Below are 17,784 nucleotides of genomic sequence, written 5' to 3'. Positions count from 1 at the left end.
ATTTCGGTAAAAAAAAAAAAGAAAGACCGAAATCCCAACAATTCATTTCGGACTTTTGAGTTTCCAAATCAGTCATGACTGGCATATATGATCGTTTCCGTACCCTTGGTCTATACTTGCCCCAACTGTTCAGGGTTTGACCTCTGTGCTCATATCAAGCTGCACCCTGCAGAGCATCTGTTTATGGAATGTTAATTTTGAATATTAGCTTCTTGTAAGTTCAGCAATTGGAGCATTCCATGAAACCTTTACAAATGTGTGTCATCTTTATCTACAGGGGTAGACTTTGAATGTGCATTACACTATCTTAATTGTATGATGCAGACTACTTATAAGAAATCTTTGTGGATATCCTTTTCAAAAGGGAGATGGACCTTTTGATTGTTCAAATGGCAAATGTTATATTTATTTAGATTTGTCAAATGTCATCAAAAACAGTCTATAGGCAGATCCAGGGGGCCCGTGCTCTCCCTTTCTTGGGGAAAATTTGGTTGATTATAGGATGACAGGAGCCCCTGTGATTGGTGTATAAACTGGACCAAGTCACTCACAAACATATCATGTCACTCACAAACATATCGTAAAAGTCCTTTGGACTTAATTTTATTTGTTTGTGAGTGACTTGGTCGAGTTAATATACGCCAATAAATTCCTTTAAAAAGGCTTTTAATCCTATTATATGTCTGATGTACAGCAAGTCATGTAGTCTATCTCTTGTGAACACTCTTATCAGATTAATCAAACTATTCCAATCTGCAATCAATAATCAAATATATACTTTGTGTTTTAGGATGAAATGAGAGACAGTAAAGAAAAGTTAAAACTAGAAAAAGAATCTTGGGAACAAAATTTTCTAAAGAAGCAAGAAACATGGGTTGTGCAAAAAGAACGAGAATTGAAAGAGCAGGTAAAAAGAGAGCGAGATAAGGAAATAGAAATGGTGATTACACAACTAGAAAACGATGCCACTTCAACACGAGAAGATATAGAGCGGGCATCAGAACATAAAACGAGGTATTAAATGTTCAAATATGTTGATGATAATTAATAATCGTCTGTTTTTGTACAGATTAAAAGCTAAATTGACAGCATACTTGTTTACATCTCTGTCTTTTGATTGGACACAATAAATGAATATTCAATACTTTATACTTTTTAACTTGTTAAAAACTATAATTTGGAAATTTGGACTCCGGGTTATTTAATTGTTGGTACCCCAAAATGAAAATACCTTCTTTCAATTGGATAAACTTCTATTGTCTGGGAGGGATTTAATTGAATCAAAATGTTTTGGTGTATGTTTGTGAAAATATTACCCAAAATGCATTAAATTCTGAAAAAGCTAATTTTTGAACTATTTACCATAATATGAGAGGTTATTATGACTTCAAGAAGTACTGCATGCAATTTATGGAGATCTTAATATTTTCAACCAATTTTGTCAAAATTTACAGTAATTAGAATTTTGTTTACATAAATTTCAATGATCTTGTCTTCAACTCAGTGCATACATTTATTTTCTTAGGAGACTGAGAGAAAAATATGAGGCTGAAATGAAAGATTTAGAGAGATCTGAAAGACAGGCATTAGAAAAATATAATGAAATGAAGGTAAACATTTATGGGAAAGGCTAAGGAAATTTAACAAAATGATAGTAAAATTTATAGAAAAGGCAAAGCAGATATATAACAAATCAAGGTAAAAATAGAAGGAAAAGGCATAGCAAATACAGTGATCTGGAAGGTTTTTTTCACTATGGGCCCAGGGCCCCTCAAAAATAAATTCAATGGGCCATTTTAAAAAATAATGGGCCATGTTGTCAAATGAGTGGGCCATTCGAATAGACGTATTTACACTTGTATGCAAATTTGTCCGCCATTACGTAAAATCACACAGGTTCCCGTAAACTTTGACATCATAATTTAAAATATTTGATGTCACAATTTAAAAGTGATTGTTGCTTGACGTCAAAAGGTGATTCGGAGTCGATCTAAGGTCATTTGGAGGCAAGATACAGCTAAATACCAAAAGTGTAAATACGTTTATTGACTTCTGTAAAAAAATAAAAAGTATCATTATTTTCTCATGTTTTGGAAAAGAGGTGTTGGTACAAGTTTACCTTTATGATTTTAAATAATATTGTTCCTGTGATTCTGTAATTTCAATGAATAAACAATAACTTCTTCCAAAACGGACAATATTAAAGATAAACCTTTATTTACAATGTTTAAACTGTTACTGTTGCCTTGGCTTGTTCATGTTCATGTTCTTTTTAACATTAAATTTGGGTCTTCGTCGATTTCATACTCATTCTAGACGTTCCGTTTTAGAGGACATTCAGGAACGTCCTCTGCACTTCTTGTGTTATTATTAATACTTCATCAAGATGACAAGAATAACAGTAGAGAGTACCATTAATTGATAGAACAAAACAATAATTCGCAGAAGTCATGTTTACAAAATGTCAAAACAAGCCGAAGACCAAAAAATGACAAGGACAGTTAAGCGCGTTTTATGGAGACAAAAACTATATTCATAAAAAGGCTTCAGGGGTTTTCAAACGAAATAATAGCAAGCTAAACTAAATTAAAAGATTATTATTAGAGTTAAATCTCGTCTGTAATAGCCAAATTCACAAATGTAAAGTTGTTTATAAAAAATTATATCATGAATGATGGTTAATTGCGTTTTTTGGGTTATCAGTTAAACCGCATGGTTCTAATATTCTATAGGAAAACACCCGAGACGTTAAACCGCATGGTTCTATTACCATAGGAAAACACCCGAGACATCCTAAAATATATATTTGGTTATTAGGCCACACCAATTTAATTTCTTGTTCTACGGATTTTTGGACTCCAAAAATTGGGGCGAGCGAGCGATTTGAAAATTTTAATAAAAAAATATTTCATATGCAAATTTTTGAGGCGAAGCTTAAAAAGTAAAGGCGAGCGATTATAATTTTTTTTTGTAAACATAAAAAGTAGGTTTTGACTATATTAAAACTTGATTTATCACTTGTACCTTGACATTTCTTTAATTTATGAAGTATTTTTTCCCTGTTCAACAAGAAATAATTGAAGAATTAAATCTGGTCTATGTATGTGTGACTGACAATGAGACAATTCTCCATCCAAGTCATAATCAGGTTCAGAACAACCCCTTAATGTTATGAATATCCCTTTTATGAGGGGTCAAAATAAGTTATTATATTTTTTTTGTAAAAACACTTCAAGTACAAAAGGGCTTATATTTTCCCAAAGAACTATAATATTTGGTATTAAATGGTCAAAACATGTCCAAGAATTTTGTAATATTCCTGGACTTTAACCATGTTAACACATTTACTTTAACAGTTTAATATTATTCAAAATAAGTGGACCCATCCCTCCTTCAGAAAAGTTGTTTAAAATATAATGTATTTCTCCTCTTTTTGAGTAAAAAATTCTAAGTTGTCAAAGGTTTTGTATAGTAGCACTGTACACATCCTTAGTATTTCTATTTTCTTTTCTACAGGGTGCAATCAACAGTTTTTTTCTATGACGTCACATTTTTAGGGACCATGCATAAGTGACCCTTAGTGGTGGACTGATTAATAAAGATACTTGTATAAAACTTGATATCACTGGAATCAGAATGTTCTCTAGTTTATAATGAAATAAAAATAATGTGTACTTTTAATATATTAAAAACATTCCATCCAATGAACATGGGGGAGAAAAGCTCTAATTTTGACAGAAAAAACTTGAAACCAGGTCATGTGCACAGACATGATCCATGCACATTTTTCATAATCAAAACTGTATGAAATTTGTAGGTTTTTACCTGGCCTTTCAAAAAAATCTTGTTTCAGGGTACGGTTTCCTGCTCCGAAAAGAGCTACAGTGGCTGCAAATAAGTTTTCAATTTTCACTGCCAAAAAAACAGGATGTTTACAAAGTTGTCTCCCCTCAAAACATGTAAAGTTAATTTAATTTTTAAAAATATTTCAATCATTCAACCTGTTTTAATTGAAAGCTAATTAACTATTTTTTACAATCAAACACAAAAAACATGATACTTTTGCACCAATTGAGTTAATAAACAGGGGTTTCCCTCTATGGTTATTTTTAGTCAGGGAATAACCCCTAGTTTTTTATACGAAACTGTTTATAGCACCCACAACAGTAAACATGGTAAAATGACCCCTTCAATGCCCTTGTCTGAGGGAGGGTTGGTCCCAACCTGATAATAACAAACATAGGTCAAAGTCCGGCCTTTTACACAGAGCTTTGATCAAGACCAACCAGCAAGCTATAAGGGACCACAACTTAGTATTGTACACAATTCGAACAGGAAAACCAACGATCTAAATTATATTTCCAACCGGGAAAATACCAATGAATACTATTCACTGGAACCAACTACCAGATAAAGTTGTGCATGCAGGTTCTGTAGAGGCATTTAAGACCGCTCTACAAGACCACCGCCCATAACAACGGCGCTCTTCTCCACCGTGTATAAAAGCCTTAATAGGATTCTACACGTACCACTACAGATACACTACAGATACAGAATGAACCACATCAACAAACGATAACTGCTGAACGACAGGTCCGTGAATCAACAATGACATGTGCGCAAACCTGCAGCGGGTATGACCGTTACCATACATTATAATTGCAGTTGAAGGCAAATCCTTCAGAAGTTCTTTGTACTTTATTTTAACAACGAACATTTATTTAAAGGGAATATAAGTTAGGGGGAAAGAAACCAACGTTTTGTTCTGTACTGGTATTTCTATTTATATCGGAGCACTCCCGCTTGGAATCATGCTGAAACAAATATTCTCGCAGATATTTACAGTGTTGTGGGTGCTGATAGGTTTTAAATCGTTATATAAAGGCTAGACTGTGATTTTAAAAAACAAATGTTGAGATCTTGATATAATATTTACAAAAAAACGGTGCGGGAAATGGACATGATTTCATTTCCGGATGCGGGAAGCGGGAATATAATAAAAATAAAAATAATCTGTTTTGAAAAAAATAGGTGCGGGCGGGTCCGTCGAACAAGGAATCAAATTGGTGTGGCCTTATACTATGATTGGAGGAACATTATATACAGTTGTGTACACACACATGGCGGCACGGAACACGATCGGAAAACTATTTGACGATATCTAAACGTTTCGAAACGATGTGAAAAATATCGTGCGCCACGTGGGCGCTTACATTTGTCACTCTATGCGCCATTTCTGGTGAATATGCGCTATAGGCGCAGGGCGCACGTCCTTCCCGATCACTGAAATATAACAAATGAAGGTAAAAATTGTAAAAAAAAAGGCCCGAAAAATTATTACAAAATAATGGTATAAATTGGTAAGAAAGGCATTGCAAAATTATACGCAATCACATGTTATTTGTTTTTATTTGTGTTTGTGGTTGTCATGGAGATTTTTTGTTTGTTTAAAAGTTGAACAATTTTAATTATCCATGAAGCATAATATTAAAAATCTTTGTACTTCTTTATTCTATTATATTATTTATTTATATTTATATGTTGTATAATCCTATGTGGTGTTTAGAAGACTATCAGTAAAATGTATATTTAAAAATGAAAAATTATTCTCCAAATTTTTTTTTAATTTTTTTTTTTGTATAAATCAAAATTATCTAACAAATTAATTAAACACTTTATTTCTGTAATTCTTTTTTATATTAAACAAACAAAATTTAACTATTTTTTATGTAGTCCATCTTTATATATTATTAACATATTCTATTTGAAGTGAGTTTATTTTGATTGGATAATGGATTTAAGTTAATATTGATATCCATCTTAAATTATAAATCAATAAAATCAATCTGTTAGTAGATTATATATGTAACACTTTGTACTATGTAATTAAAGTTCCAATAAAATGGAGGACATCAGACCTGACCTTAAATACTTATTTATCATTTAAGTGAAATAGTCCATATATATTGAATTGCTGGGAATGTCTTTGAGACAATATTGTGATAATTTCTATGACGGGGTAGTTAATACGTTATTTAAATAAACGTTTAAATTAATAGTCTTTGTCATTAACAATAACACATTATATAAAGTTCAGTGTTCATCATAGTCATAGAAAGATCCAGAATTGAATGTATATGTATAAGGTCATAAAATGATGTAGAATGGAAATTTATTTCAACTAATGCTTTCTAAATTTTGTTGTTGCAAGTTTTGGGTTAGATATAAGAGACAAGTTCTTGTTTTTATTGAAATTTCTTAAGTACAGCTCCTTAACATGCCACCTATCAGAAAAAATCAACAGACAAGATGAGCATGGGTATTAACACTTTTTCAATTATAATAAAAAAAAAAAAGATTATCCTGACCAATTTGTAACAAGAACTGAATCTCTAGTTGTTCATCTTAAAAAATCTGAACATTAATTCATAATAGTTTTCCAAAGCTTTCCAAAGTGTAAGTTTCTAGACTGTCTACTTATCTACAAGAAGAACTTATCTTACAGTAATAGATTGTCAGATCTAGATTCAAAAGCTTTCCAATGTGTAAGTTTCTAAGCCATCTACTTATCTACAAGAACAACTTATCTTACAGCAAAAGGTTGTAAAATCTAGATTTAGTTCATTACCAGGTCAAAGTATGAAAACAATTTTTTTTTGTATTCTATTTTAGGCAAGACTAACAGAAGTTGATGGTGAAAATGAGTGTTATAAGGTACAACTGAAACAGAAAGATCAAGAAATAGCCAGTCTTAAAAAGGTAAGTCATACCTGGAAAATTGAGGTAAAAGTTATGATCTATAAATTTCTACCATTGCTTTTTAGCTTTTCTCATTCATCATAAAAAATGACAAAAAAAGGATTGGAGTATTTGATGACTTGTATAGAATTATTTGGCCCCTGGGAAGTTAATTATTACATAGGTTGCAATTGATTACATGGATTTCCCAGTGAAATAAAAACCAATATTTTCACTTGTGAAATAAACGTGGTTATTTCACTCCTCTGACATGATACAACATTAGGTGTTGTCAAGATGTTGATAAGGTTGGATCTAAACAATTTGTGAATGCGTAGAAAAAGAAATAGTTCCTTACATTTTCTACTTTAATTCCATAAAAAAGTCATTTGCCAATGTCATTAAAAGAATAACTAACCAAAGATTCAACTCGTGACCTAAACAACACTAATAATTAACTCATGCGGTGCACACATTCTTGAATAAATGTGTTGGCCGGTCACTCGCTGAATATTTTTCTCTAGCCTTGGCTCACTCCGAACAGTAAACTATAAGGGGCCCAAGGCTTCCAAAACGGTCATATATTCCGGACATGACCGGAACTTTTATAAAAAGACCAGCTGCTCTCAGCCTCAAACGGTCTAATAGAATTATTTTTTTCAAGACATTTTTCATAAAACGGTCATTTCAATTTTGAACAACTTTCGATCATTAAAAATGTCCATTTGGGTTTTGGACATGTCCGCTTGGGCATACTATTTCAGAAAGATATTTCGGTCATAATTGGGTTTATTACAACAGATGCAGCATATTTAAGATTCTTTGAAGTGTCTCAGTTAGTCTAATTCTCTGGGTACATAAATGTACGGCTTGGTCTTTAGCTTGTGTACATCAATAAAAAGTAGAAAAAACATGTTTTCTTTTATTTAAATAACAACAAGCTGTCAAACAATTATCCCTTCAATAAGTTATATTGAAGCCATAAATCATTCACTGATTACAGGTTTGTTACCTTTGACGAGGTGTCCTTAGCTTGTCTCTTTATCAATAGAACTAATGATGCATAACAAGGTACACAAAGGTGATCAGGTAACGAGGTCAAATATGTAAGCGTGTACTGAACAACATCATATTTAATGACGCTTTATAGATATTATTTTAAATTAGCATTCAGTTTAACAAAGTTTCCTGATATTTAAAAGTGATAATTTAAATAAGTATATTTTTAAATGAATAAGTATGATATCAGATATATAAATTTTATTTGACACTGTACATCGTGTTAAATACTGAGGTACTACAAAGGGGAAAATTAATTGAAATATATATTAAAAACACCAAGAAAAGCTTCGCTTGTGTATACCAAGCTGACTTGTCCAATGAATAAGAGGGCGGTCTTACATAATATATCATGTTGTTATTCATTAAATTATTAATCAACAGAGTATGTTTTTATTTATTCTTGATTTTCTAAATCCGGTTCGAAAATTGTACAACAAAAAAAAGTTTATCACTGTTCAGTAGATTGTACACGGTTTAAAACAAGATCCTTCATTGGGCCTCTTCAATGTTATCTATAAATACCGCAAGTTGTAAAGGTCACGTGGTCAGGTAATCAATACACAAAAAAGAAAAGTATCACGTGTATCAAGCTGTACTACAATAATAAAGTCAGTTGTCATCAACAGTTTTAAATAATATGGCCTTAATTAACAAGTGTAACTAAAGTACCCACAGAGAGAAGATAGATTATTTAAACAAAAACAAAAACATGAGAAAAGTCAGGTACTGAAGCTGACTTATGCAATGCTGGTTCCCGATACACAGAAAAATGACACAAAAACGAGGAAAATATTTTATTCATTTTAAGAATAAAGACAACAAAACAGTTATAAATAATTTATTGCATATAACACTTCTAATTACTTAGACACATATAGGCTTATGCATCCTTCAAGTTACATTTAAGAATCCATCTGATCATTGACCATCAAAAATATTTCTTTGTAAAATGTCCGGCTGTCGTCAGGAAATTTTGGAAGCCCTGAAGGGGCCCCAAAAATGACATGTAAAACCATTGGTCAAATCTATATAAAAAATTCAAAAGAAACGCCTATGAACCCAATCAACAAACGACAACTACTAAACATTAGATAATCATGTATTTGAATAGAATCAGTATTATTTTTATCATATCTTTCTTAATTTTTAAGGCATTTAAACTTGAATTAAAGAAGGACCTTACATTATTTCAAAAAACAATTGGCTGTACTTAATCAGAATAAGCTCATTACTTCTAATTTTGGTTATTTTACAGTTAACAGATAAAATGCACCAGGAACGAGACCGTGTTTCTGATATAATCAGACAGGAGTTTGCAGATCGCTTAGTGACAACAGACGAGGAAAACAAACGACTGAAGAACGGAATGTCCGAGATGAAGGCAAGACACAGAATAGAGCTGGATAGACAGAAAGAACATATAGAGGAAATAAGAAAACAGAAGGATGAAGAAATGGAGGAGGTTCATAAGAGGTGTGTACACATTTATCTCCCTTTGTATGTAATTACTTCCCTTGTATACTTGTGTATATCTAGTTATTTCCATTTGTGTGTATTTACTTCCCTTGTAGGCGCATGCTTACTTTATTATCTCCCTCTGTATGCAGTTTCTTCCTCTGAAGACTGGTTTGTACCTAGCTATCTTCCTTCAAGTTACTTCCTTTATAAACTTGTGTTTACTTAGTTATTTCCCCTTGTTTGTAGTGACTTCCCCTAAAGACTGGTTTGTACCAAGTTATCTTCCTTCAAGTTGTTGTGTATGCAGTTTCTTCCCTTGTAGACTTGTGTTTATTTAGTTATTCCCCTTGTTTGTAGTGACTTCCCCTAAAGACTGGTTTGTACCAAGTTATCTTCCTTCAAGTTGTTGGTAGTACTTCATTTGCCACAGCAGCTTAGCCCGGCTTAGCCCGGTTGACGCTTCCGGTATAGGCACAGTCGCTTCATTTGCTGTAAAATCAGCCGCCGGCGCAAATAGGCATACGCCGCTCTCGCCGGTGTACACTAACCGGCAAGCAATCAGCCGGTCATAAAAGTATGGCGGAAAGTGCAATTTTAGATAAATTATCGGAATTTAAAAGGTGAATATTGATTTTTGTCAATCAGACTAGTATGATACATGATACTTAATTAGTCCACTACGACGATATTAAATTGCCATGCTATATTTTATTTTCAAATTCATAAAATTATCTCGGAGAAACGTTTTTATGATGAATATTAGGCCCCAGAAAAAAAGTCTGCATCTTAAAAATATATATTTATTGTTAATAGGTTCATCTTTTATATTCCCTAGCTTAGAAAGCAAAACAGAATAAATGTGAACTTCTGTCGCCATCTTTAAATCAGCCGGTTCCACTCGTTTTATTTTCAGCCATATTTAACCCGGTCACGTGATAGGGCGAACCAGGCATAGCCCGACCTAGAACAAATGAAGCAGCCCCGTTGTGTATGCAGTTACTTCCCTTGTAGACTTGTGTTTACTTAGTTATTTCCCCTTGTTTGTAGTGACTTCCCCTAAAGACTGGTTTGTACCAAGTTATCTTCCTTCAAGTTGTTGTGTATGCAGTTACTTCCCTTGTAGACTTGTGTTTACTTAGTTATTTCCCTTTGTTTGTAGTGACTTCCCCTGTGTACCTAGTTATCTCCCATGAAGTTAGATGAAGTAGATATGTAATACTTTTTTATTCCCCTGTCGTTGTTTGCATTAAGTTTTACCCTTGCCTCTACATCTGTCCACACATCCTGAAATTGGATTCCTTTCTCTAATTTTAGTTTGCCACAACCAAATGTTATAAAACTAATGCTTATTACCACAGATTTTTGAAGAGTTATACCCCTTTAGAAATAGAAAAGTGGTTGAGTTTAGTTTCAGTTCTATAACTTAAGTTTGCCTCAACTAAATGATATGAATCACACACACAATGCATATTACTACTGGTGTCACTTTAACTGTTCTAGAGTTGTGTCTCTTTACAATGGAAAGCCGTTTAAGGTGGTACCTAACACTACAGGGAGATAACTCTGTAATATCAGCTAAACGCTTTAATTACGTTGCGTTGTGAACGCAATGTAAAGCTTCTCAATGATCAAAATTAGTGTTTGTCAAACTGCTATATAACCAGTGTAATTTTTCTGACAAAACAGTTGGTTCAAAATTTTTGAAATTTTTATATTTTTGTTAAAGGGTCAAAGTAAATACTTCGTCAAAATTTTATGAAAATTAAACGAGCCAAATTTATTTTAGTGAAAGTGTTGGGTACCACCTTAACACAAGATATTTTTCAAACATTTCTTAATCAATATCTTCTTTTACGTTATAGAGTAAAAGATGCGATTTTAAAGAAAGAAGAAATTGTAACCCAGATTAAGCAGCAGTATCAGGCTGCCCAGAAACGAGCAGATCATTTAGAGGGACTATTACAACAACAGAGGAAGCAGCTTCTAGGCAAATGATAAAAACATGTTAAGATAGATTCCATGTCAATGGTGGAAGGGGAGATAACTCAAGGCTTAGACTGAGATCACTAGGACATGTTGTACAGACTATTATAGTCAAATGATTCCGTCGCCACTAAATACTACAAAGGTTGTGTCTTTATTCCAATGTCAAATGAATTGGAGAAATTTGTAGAAAGGCCAGGGTACTTACTATCTGTAAATGTTATAATAACTCATGCTTGCTTTTATTCATGTAGACTGATCATTTTATCCAATTAATAATCTGGAGGGCTGCATACGTTTGTCTGTCAGCAGTTTATAGAACAGGTAGATCATAGCCTCTTTTAAATTAATGTCCACTGTAGAGGATCTGATATATGTGTATATAGATATAGGAAGATGTGGTATGAGTGCCAATGACATATGCCCAAATATAGTATAGTTTGTATCCAAGTCAGTATGTATGTTTGTAATGTCAAGGATCCTAAGGTAGTTAACATGTCAGGGACTTAACCTGTTAGTCTGAGAAACATATCTATGTTATGTGCATGGCTAAAAATATTTAAGATTACTAACTATTTTGGAGTTCTATTTGTTTGTTTAAATTTTCCTGAACTTAAGATATCTTGAGGAGAATAATTTCTATTTGTCCACCTTTGCCTGTGTTTACATTAGGTGGTTTTTAGATCATAAGACTGTCAATATTGTTTTACTATTATATTCTTGATTTTGTCTGATATTACATCTAGTTGTCTTCAGATCTTTAGATTGCCAATATGTTTTACTATCTAATACTTGATCAACATTGAGGGGAAATAACTCCATTTTCTCTTGTCAGTTGTTTGTTCTCTAGTTTATGCATTTAAAACCATTAGGTGAGAGATTGTTGACTTTGTGCCTTGGAAACATTTAGATCTGAGATTAATGATTTCTGCTCCTTTCAGTGCCATTATATTCAAGAGAGTTTATATCTTGAAAACATTGGTTAAAAGGAAAACATTTGTATGTGTCCACACTTGTCTATAAGTTTTAGATCTGTTATTGTTTACCTCTTTAACTTCTTGAACGTACTCTTGATGTAATTGATTTTTCCATAAATTATTTAGTAGTTTTTTTTTAAATTCTAATCATGAATTTCTTGAAGAAACTACTCTATTTATGATATAAAAGTTGTTCTAGGTATAACAGTTGATCTAGGTATAACAGTTGATTTAGGTATAACAGTTGATTTAGTTATAAAAGTTTTTCTAGGTATAAAAGTTATTTTAGGTATATAAGAAGCCATTGTTTAACATGTTTCCTTCGTAGAATTTCATTGTTTTTTATTTGAATAGTTTCTTTTATCTGTATTAATAATTTTATCATAAAATCTTTTTCTTATTATACCCTGTATGGCCAATTTGGAATTAAGTGTTACCCTTGTCTTTCTGTAACTCTTTCTGAATGGTTATATGTCCTTACGTAGGTCCTATAATTATTAAATTTTATGCCCACCTAAAATAGTATTCTGGTCTGTGCGTCCATCCGTTCGTCCGTTCGTCTGTCCAGCTTCAGTTTAAAGTTTTTGGTCAAGGTAGTTTTCTATGAAGTTGAAGTCCAATCAATTTCAAACTAAGTACACATGTTCCCTATGATATGATCTTTCTAATTTTAATGTCAAATTTGATTTTTACCCCAATTTCACGAACCACTGAACACAGTGAATGATAGTGCAAGTTGGGCATCCATGTACTGTGGACACATTATTGTTGTAATTTAATTTTAAGTTACCTTGTTTTACTTATTTTAAATCACTGTTTGTTTCATTATAATCATTGATTAATCTTCATCAACTAGATTGAAATCACTAATTGAAGTCCAATTCATTTTATGCCAAACTGAAGTCAATTCACTTTCAGATATAAATATTAATTACCTTTTATCAGAGCATCATTACGTAATACTGGCAAATTAAAACCCACTACTTCTATTTAATTGTTTGTTTTTCATCACCTAGAAATAAAACTTCCATAAATTTATTGTGACACATTTAATTAAACTTTGTTATGTAAGTAATGATGTTGACAATTATTCAGGATTTCAAATGTTCTGTTATGAGGCAATAACTTATTTAAATTCTGTTTCTATCAGATTTAATGTTGTGTTTGTTCAAAGGTCCATGTTGTTAGGGGAAATGTATGCCTGTTGAGTTTTCAAAACAATATACAAATTGAAGAAAGTGTTTCTTTGAAGAAAAATTAGTATGTCAGAAAATGTCCAAAAAATATATAAGTTTTCTTTTCCTGAAACTGACAATACTACATTGGACTGAGAAATGTATGCTTTGTACAGAAATAAGATTATAATGAATTTCTTTCAAACAGATATATTTTTGCATTTCCTGTATTCTTTATTTTGACATTAAATTTTCTACAACGTCATTATAATATGCTAAATGTTGTATTTGAATGAAGCTTACTAGACCAATCAAATAAAGGCTTGCTTATAATCTAGTCCAACTCATTATTTTGCTATTAGGTTATTTTAAAGTTACATTATATGAGTTATAAGAATAACAATGTATTAAATAAATATAGATTCTTACATTGATACCAGTGGATTATCAGATTTATCCAATCGAGATAGTTAAATTATCAATTTTAAAGTTCGAGCCGCCTCGGCGAGTACTTTAAAATTTATAATTTAACTAACGAGATTAGATAAATCCGATAATCCACGAGTAACTATGTAAGAATCTGTTTCTCTAATGATTAAAAAGACATTTTCTTTTTTTGTTTACCAAAAATCCCTTTCGAGTGCCTTTCACATTACACGAAGTTGTCAATTTCATTAACACCTGTTATCATATTTTGGTTCATCCAGTCAGCCAAAAAGATCATGACCCTTAAAATCATCCAATGATCTTCTGAGATCACCAGCAACCACACGTTGATTAAATTTTTTTATACAATGGGTTCGAAAAGGGATAAATTTCCATAGAATTAGAGAATGTCTTATATACGTCAAGTATAATATACACTTATATACCAGTAATTGCATGCTCTGTACTGTTCCTGACTGAAGGTTGTGACCATATCATATTTACTTTTCTATGTCTATTTAGGTGTGATTTTGTTTTATCTTAGCCCAAAACTTTCTCCTCTTGTGTATAATAAACAGAAACATTTTTTTAAATGCTCATTTGTTTAATTTTAATCAAAGAATTGTACTTAAAGTGCTAGCAGATGTGATGATTTTGTATATATATTTGTAGATTTTTTTTTATTTATTTATGATATTCATTGTTAGATATTAAAGAAAACATTTTTTATTGTGCTTAGTATTATTTTGATTATGATTGAACCACCAATAGAAAATCAATATAAGAATTACATATAAAAAAAGAAGATGTGGTATGATTGTAAATGAGACAACTCTTCACAAGAGACTATAATAACACAGAAATTAACAACTATAGGTCAACGTACAGCCTTCAACAATGAGCCAAAGTACATACTGCATAGTTATCTATTAAAGGCCCTGAAATGATAATGTAAAACAATTTAAACAAGAAAACTAACAGAAAACTAACTTGAGTTCACTGTTAAAGCAGAAATGTTATACATATATTTCGTAGATAGTTATTACCCACTACTAATACATATGCCTATATCTTTATCATAAAGATTTTTTTCTCCTGGAAACCACAAAGTTCATCCACATATCATGTTTCTATGTACAGAACTACTAATTCAGGTAGAGTCAAAAAGAAATTACATGAAAGTAGTACATATCTTTAAAAAAAAAAAGTTTTTACACATAGCTGGAAAACAATAGAGAATATTTTTGTATCAACTGAAATAGTAAGTATTTGGGATCACCATATAACCCTTGTTGAAAGTTTCACTTGAATGATTTCAATGTATATACATATATATATATGGAATTATGGAATTTTGATAAGATGATATATAATATGCCCAGTTGCTCAGATGAGAAATACCTGCTTTTGTACTACCCAGCTGCTGAGAACAAGAGGGTTCTCATTTGCCATTAAAAGGTAATGTATGATGATTTTATCAGAACAAATCGAAAGAAAAAGGATGTGGTATAAGTGCTAATGAAACAACTCTCCATCCAAGTCACAATTCATAAAAAGCAAACAATTATAGGTCAAAGTACATCCTTTAGCATTGAGTCTTAGCTCACACCTAACAGTAAGATGTTGTGGGTAAACAAAACCACTGTGTGTATTGATATTTTTTGCCCCACCTAGGATAATAAAGGGGCATTATGCTCTCATTTGGTCCGTCCATTGGCTCGTCTGTCTATTCATCTGTTCGTCCCGCTTCATGTTTAAGTTTTTAGTCGAGGTAGTTTTTGATGAAGTCCAAACAACTTTAAAAAAGCTTAGTACAAATGTTCCCTATAATATATAGAGGCAACAGAAGACACTCAAGTATACCACTGATATGATCTTTTTTTATTTTAAATGCCAAATTAAAGTTTTGACCCCAATTTCACTGTCCACTGAGCAATGAAAATTATAGAGCAAGTTGGGCATAGATGTACTATGGATATATTCTTGTTAACAAATGACTTAGCTTAACCAGAGTATAAATTTTTAAAGAACTTCGATACTTTGAAACTTTGTGAGTGCTAGGATCTGATTTGAACAATAAAAAATGCTGGAAAAGATGAGCAACTTGGCAAGAAAAGGCAGAATGACAATTAGTGTTTGAAAAAAAGTCTTGATGAACTACCTTGTATGAAAAAGTTTTTGTTTACAAGGAAGAGCCCCATCACACAAGGATTTTTCGGGTCTGCTAATCTAAGGAAAAAATAATCTCACTTTGTACTACAAAAAATTATCAACATCTGTGAAAATGTCTCGGCTTCGAAACGAGCAATCATACATAACCAAGTTAACGAAATTGACTGACCTACAGAAGAAAACATTACCAATCTGCCTATGGAAAATGTTTTACAGATATTATTTACCCAACTATTCACATTATAATTTCAACAAAAATACATGCACATAGGATTTTCTCAACATCTTAATTAAAGAAAATACAGCTTTACATGTCCTGGCTCTACTCCTTTGTCTTGTTTACAAGTTGTCTTCTGTAATGCCCAAAACTGATTTGTAATGTTTATAAATTGTCTTCTGCAATGCCTATAACATATTTGTCTTGTTTACAAGTTGTCTTCTGTAAATTAATGCCCATAACATCTTAGCTACCCAAGGGTTACTTCAAGCGGGAGTGGATCGTAACCCTTGGCTAGCGAAGATGTGCCCATAACAGAATTGTGTTATTGAAAAGTTGTCTTCAGAATAAGAATAAGAATAAGAATAAGAATAAGAATTTTATTAGTTTGAAATCCAAACAATGTCTTCTGCAATGTCCATAACATATTTGTCTTGTTTACAAGTTGTCTTCTGCAATGTCCATAACATCTTTGTATTGTGTACAAGTTGTTGTCTGCCAAGTTCATGACAGATATGTATTTTAACAAGTTGTTGTCTGCCAAGTTCATGACAGATATGTATTTTAACAAGTTGTTGTCTGCCAAGTTCATGACAGATATGTATTTTAACAAGTTGTTGTCTGCCAAGTTCATGACAGATATGTATTTTAACAAGTTGTTGTCTGCAATACCCATAATAGATTTGTATTGCTCACAAGTTGTCGTCTGAAATGCCCACGACAGATTTGCATTGCTTACAAAATGTCTTATTCAATGCCCATAACAGATTTGTATTGTTAACAAGTTGTCGTCTGGAATGTCCATAAAAGATCTGTATTGTTTACAAGTTGTCTTTTGAAATATGTTTGATTTCTTGATTGACAACATATTTGTTACGTTCGGAGGGCGTGTTTTTCGACAGACTGTCGGCATCCCAATGGGAACAAACTGTGCCCCTCTACTTGCCGACTTGTTTCTTTATAAATATGAGGCTGACTTCATGCAGGAACTTCTTAGGAAGAAAGATAAGAAGTTAGCAATATCCTTTAACTCTACTTTCCGCTATAAAGATGACGTTCTTTCGCTAAACAATTCAAAATTTGGTGACTATGTGGAACGCATCTATCCCATCGAATTGGAGATAAAGGATACTACAGATACAGTTAAGTCGGCTTCATATCTTGACTTACATCTAAAAATTGACAATGAGGGTCGGTTGAAAACAAAACTTTACGACAAAAGAGATGATTTCAGCTTTCCAATTGTGAACTTTCCATTTCTAAGTAGCAACATTCCAGCAGCACCTGCATACGGGGTATATATCTCCCAATTGATACAATATTCCCGTGCTTGCATTTCCTATCATAATTTTCTTGATAGAGGGTTAATGCTCACAAGGAAGTTATTAAACCAAGAGTTCCAAATGGTGAAGTTGAAATCATCCCTTCGTAAATTTTATGGACGCCATCACGAGTTGGTTGACCGTTATGGAATAACCGTTTCACAAATGATATCGGATATGTTCCTAACGTCGTAACTACAATCCCATTCCCTTTCATGAATCTGACCTACCGAATTAGACTTTTTACCGGATTT

At 32.2% G+C, this 17,784-nt stretch overlaps 1 protein-coding gene across 1 annotated transcript in view; it reads left to right on the top strand.

Annotated features, from left to right (window-relative positions):
• Positions 1–14,553, top strand: part of LOC134726042 (centrosomal protein of 131 kDa-like) — a 46,284-nt gene extending 31,731 nt beyond the window's left edge. The window contains exons 16-20 of the mRNA XM_063590418.1: positions 791–1,014; positions 1,526–1,610; positions 6,673–6,759; positions 9,056–9,273; positions 11,121–14,553. Of these exons, the coding sequence (XP_063446488.1) occupies positions 791–1,014; positions 1,526–1,610; positions 6,673–6,759; positions 9,056–9,273; positions 11,121–11,253 (747 nt within the window). The 3' untranslated portion in view covers positions 11,254–14,553. The remainder of the gene's footprint in view (positions 1–790; positions 1,015–1,525; positions 1,611–6,672; positions 6,760–9,055; positions 9,274–11,120) is intronic.
• The last annotated feature ends 3,231 nt before the right edge of the window (positions 14,554–17,784 follow it).

This window comes from Mytilus trossulus, chromosome 7 (genome assembly GCF_036588685.1).
Source record: "Mytilus trossulus isolate FHL-02 chromosome 7, PNRI_Mtr1.1.1.hap1, whole genome shotgun sequence".
In the NCBI taxonomy this organism is placed as follows: Eukaryota; Metazoa; Mollusca; class Bivalvia; order Mytilida; family Mytilidae; genus Mytilus; species Mytilus trossulus.
The sequence above is the reverse complement of the archived record's forward strand: the minus strand, read 5'-3'. Positions and strand labels throughout refer to the sequence as shown.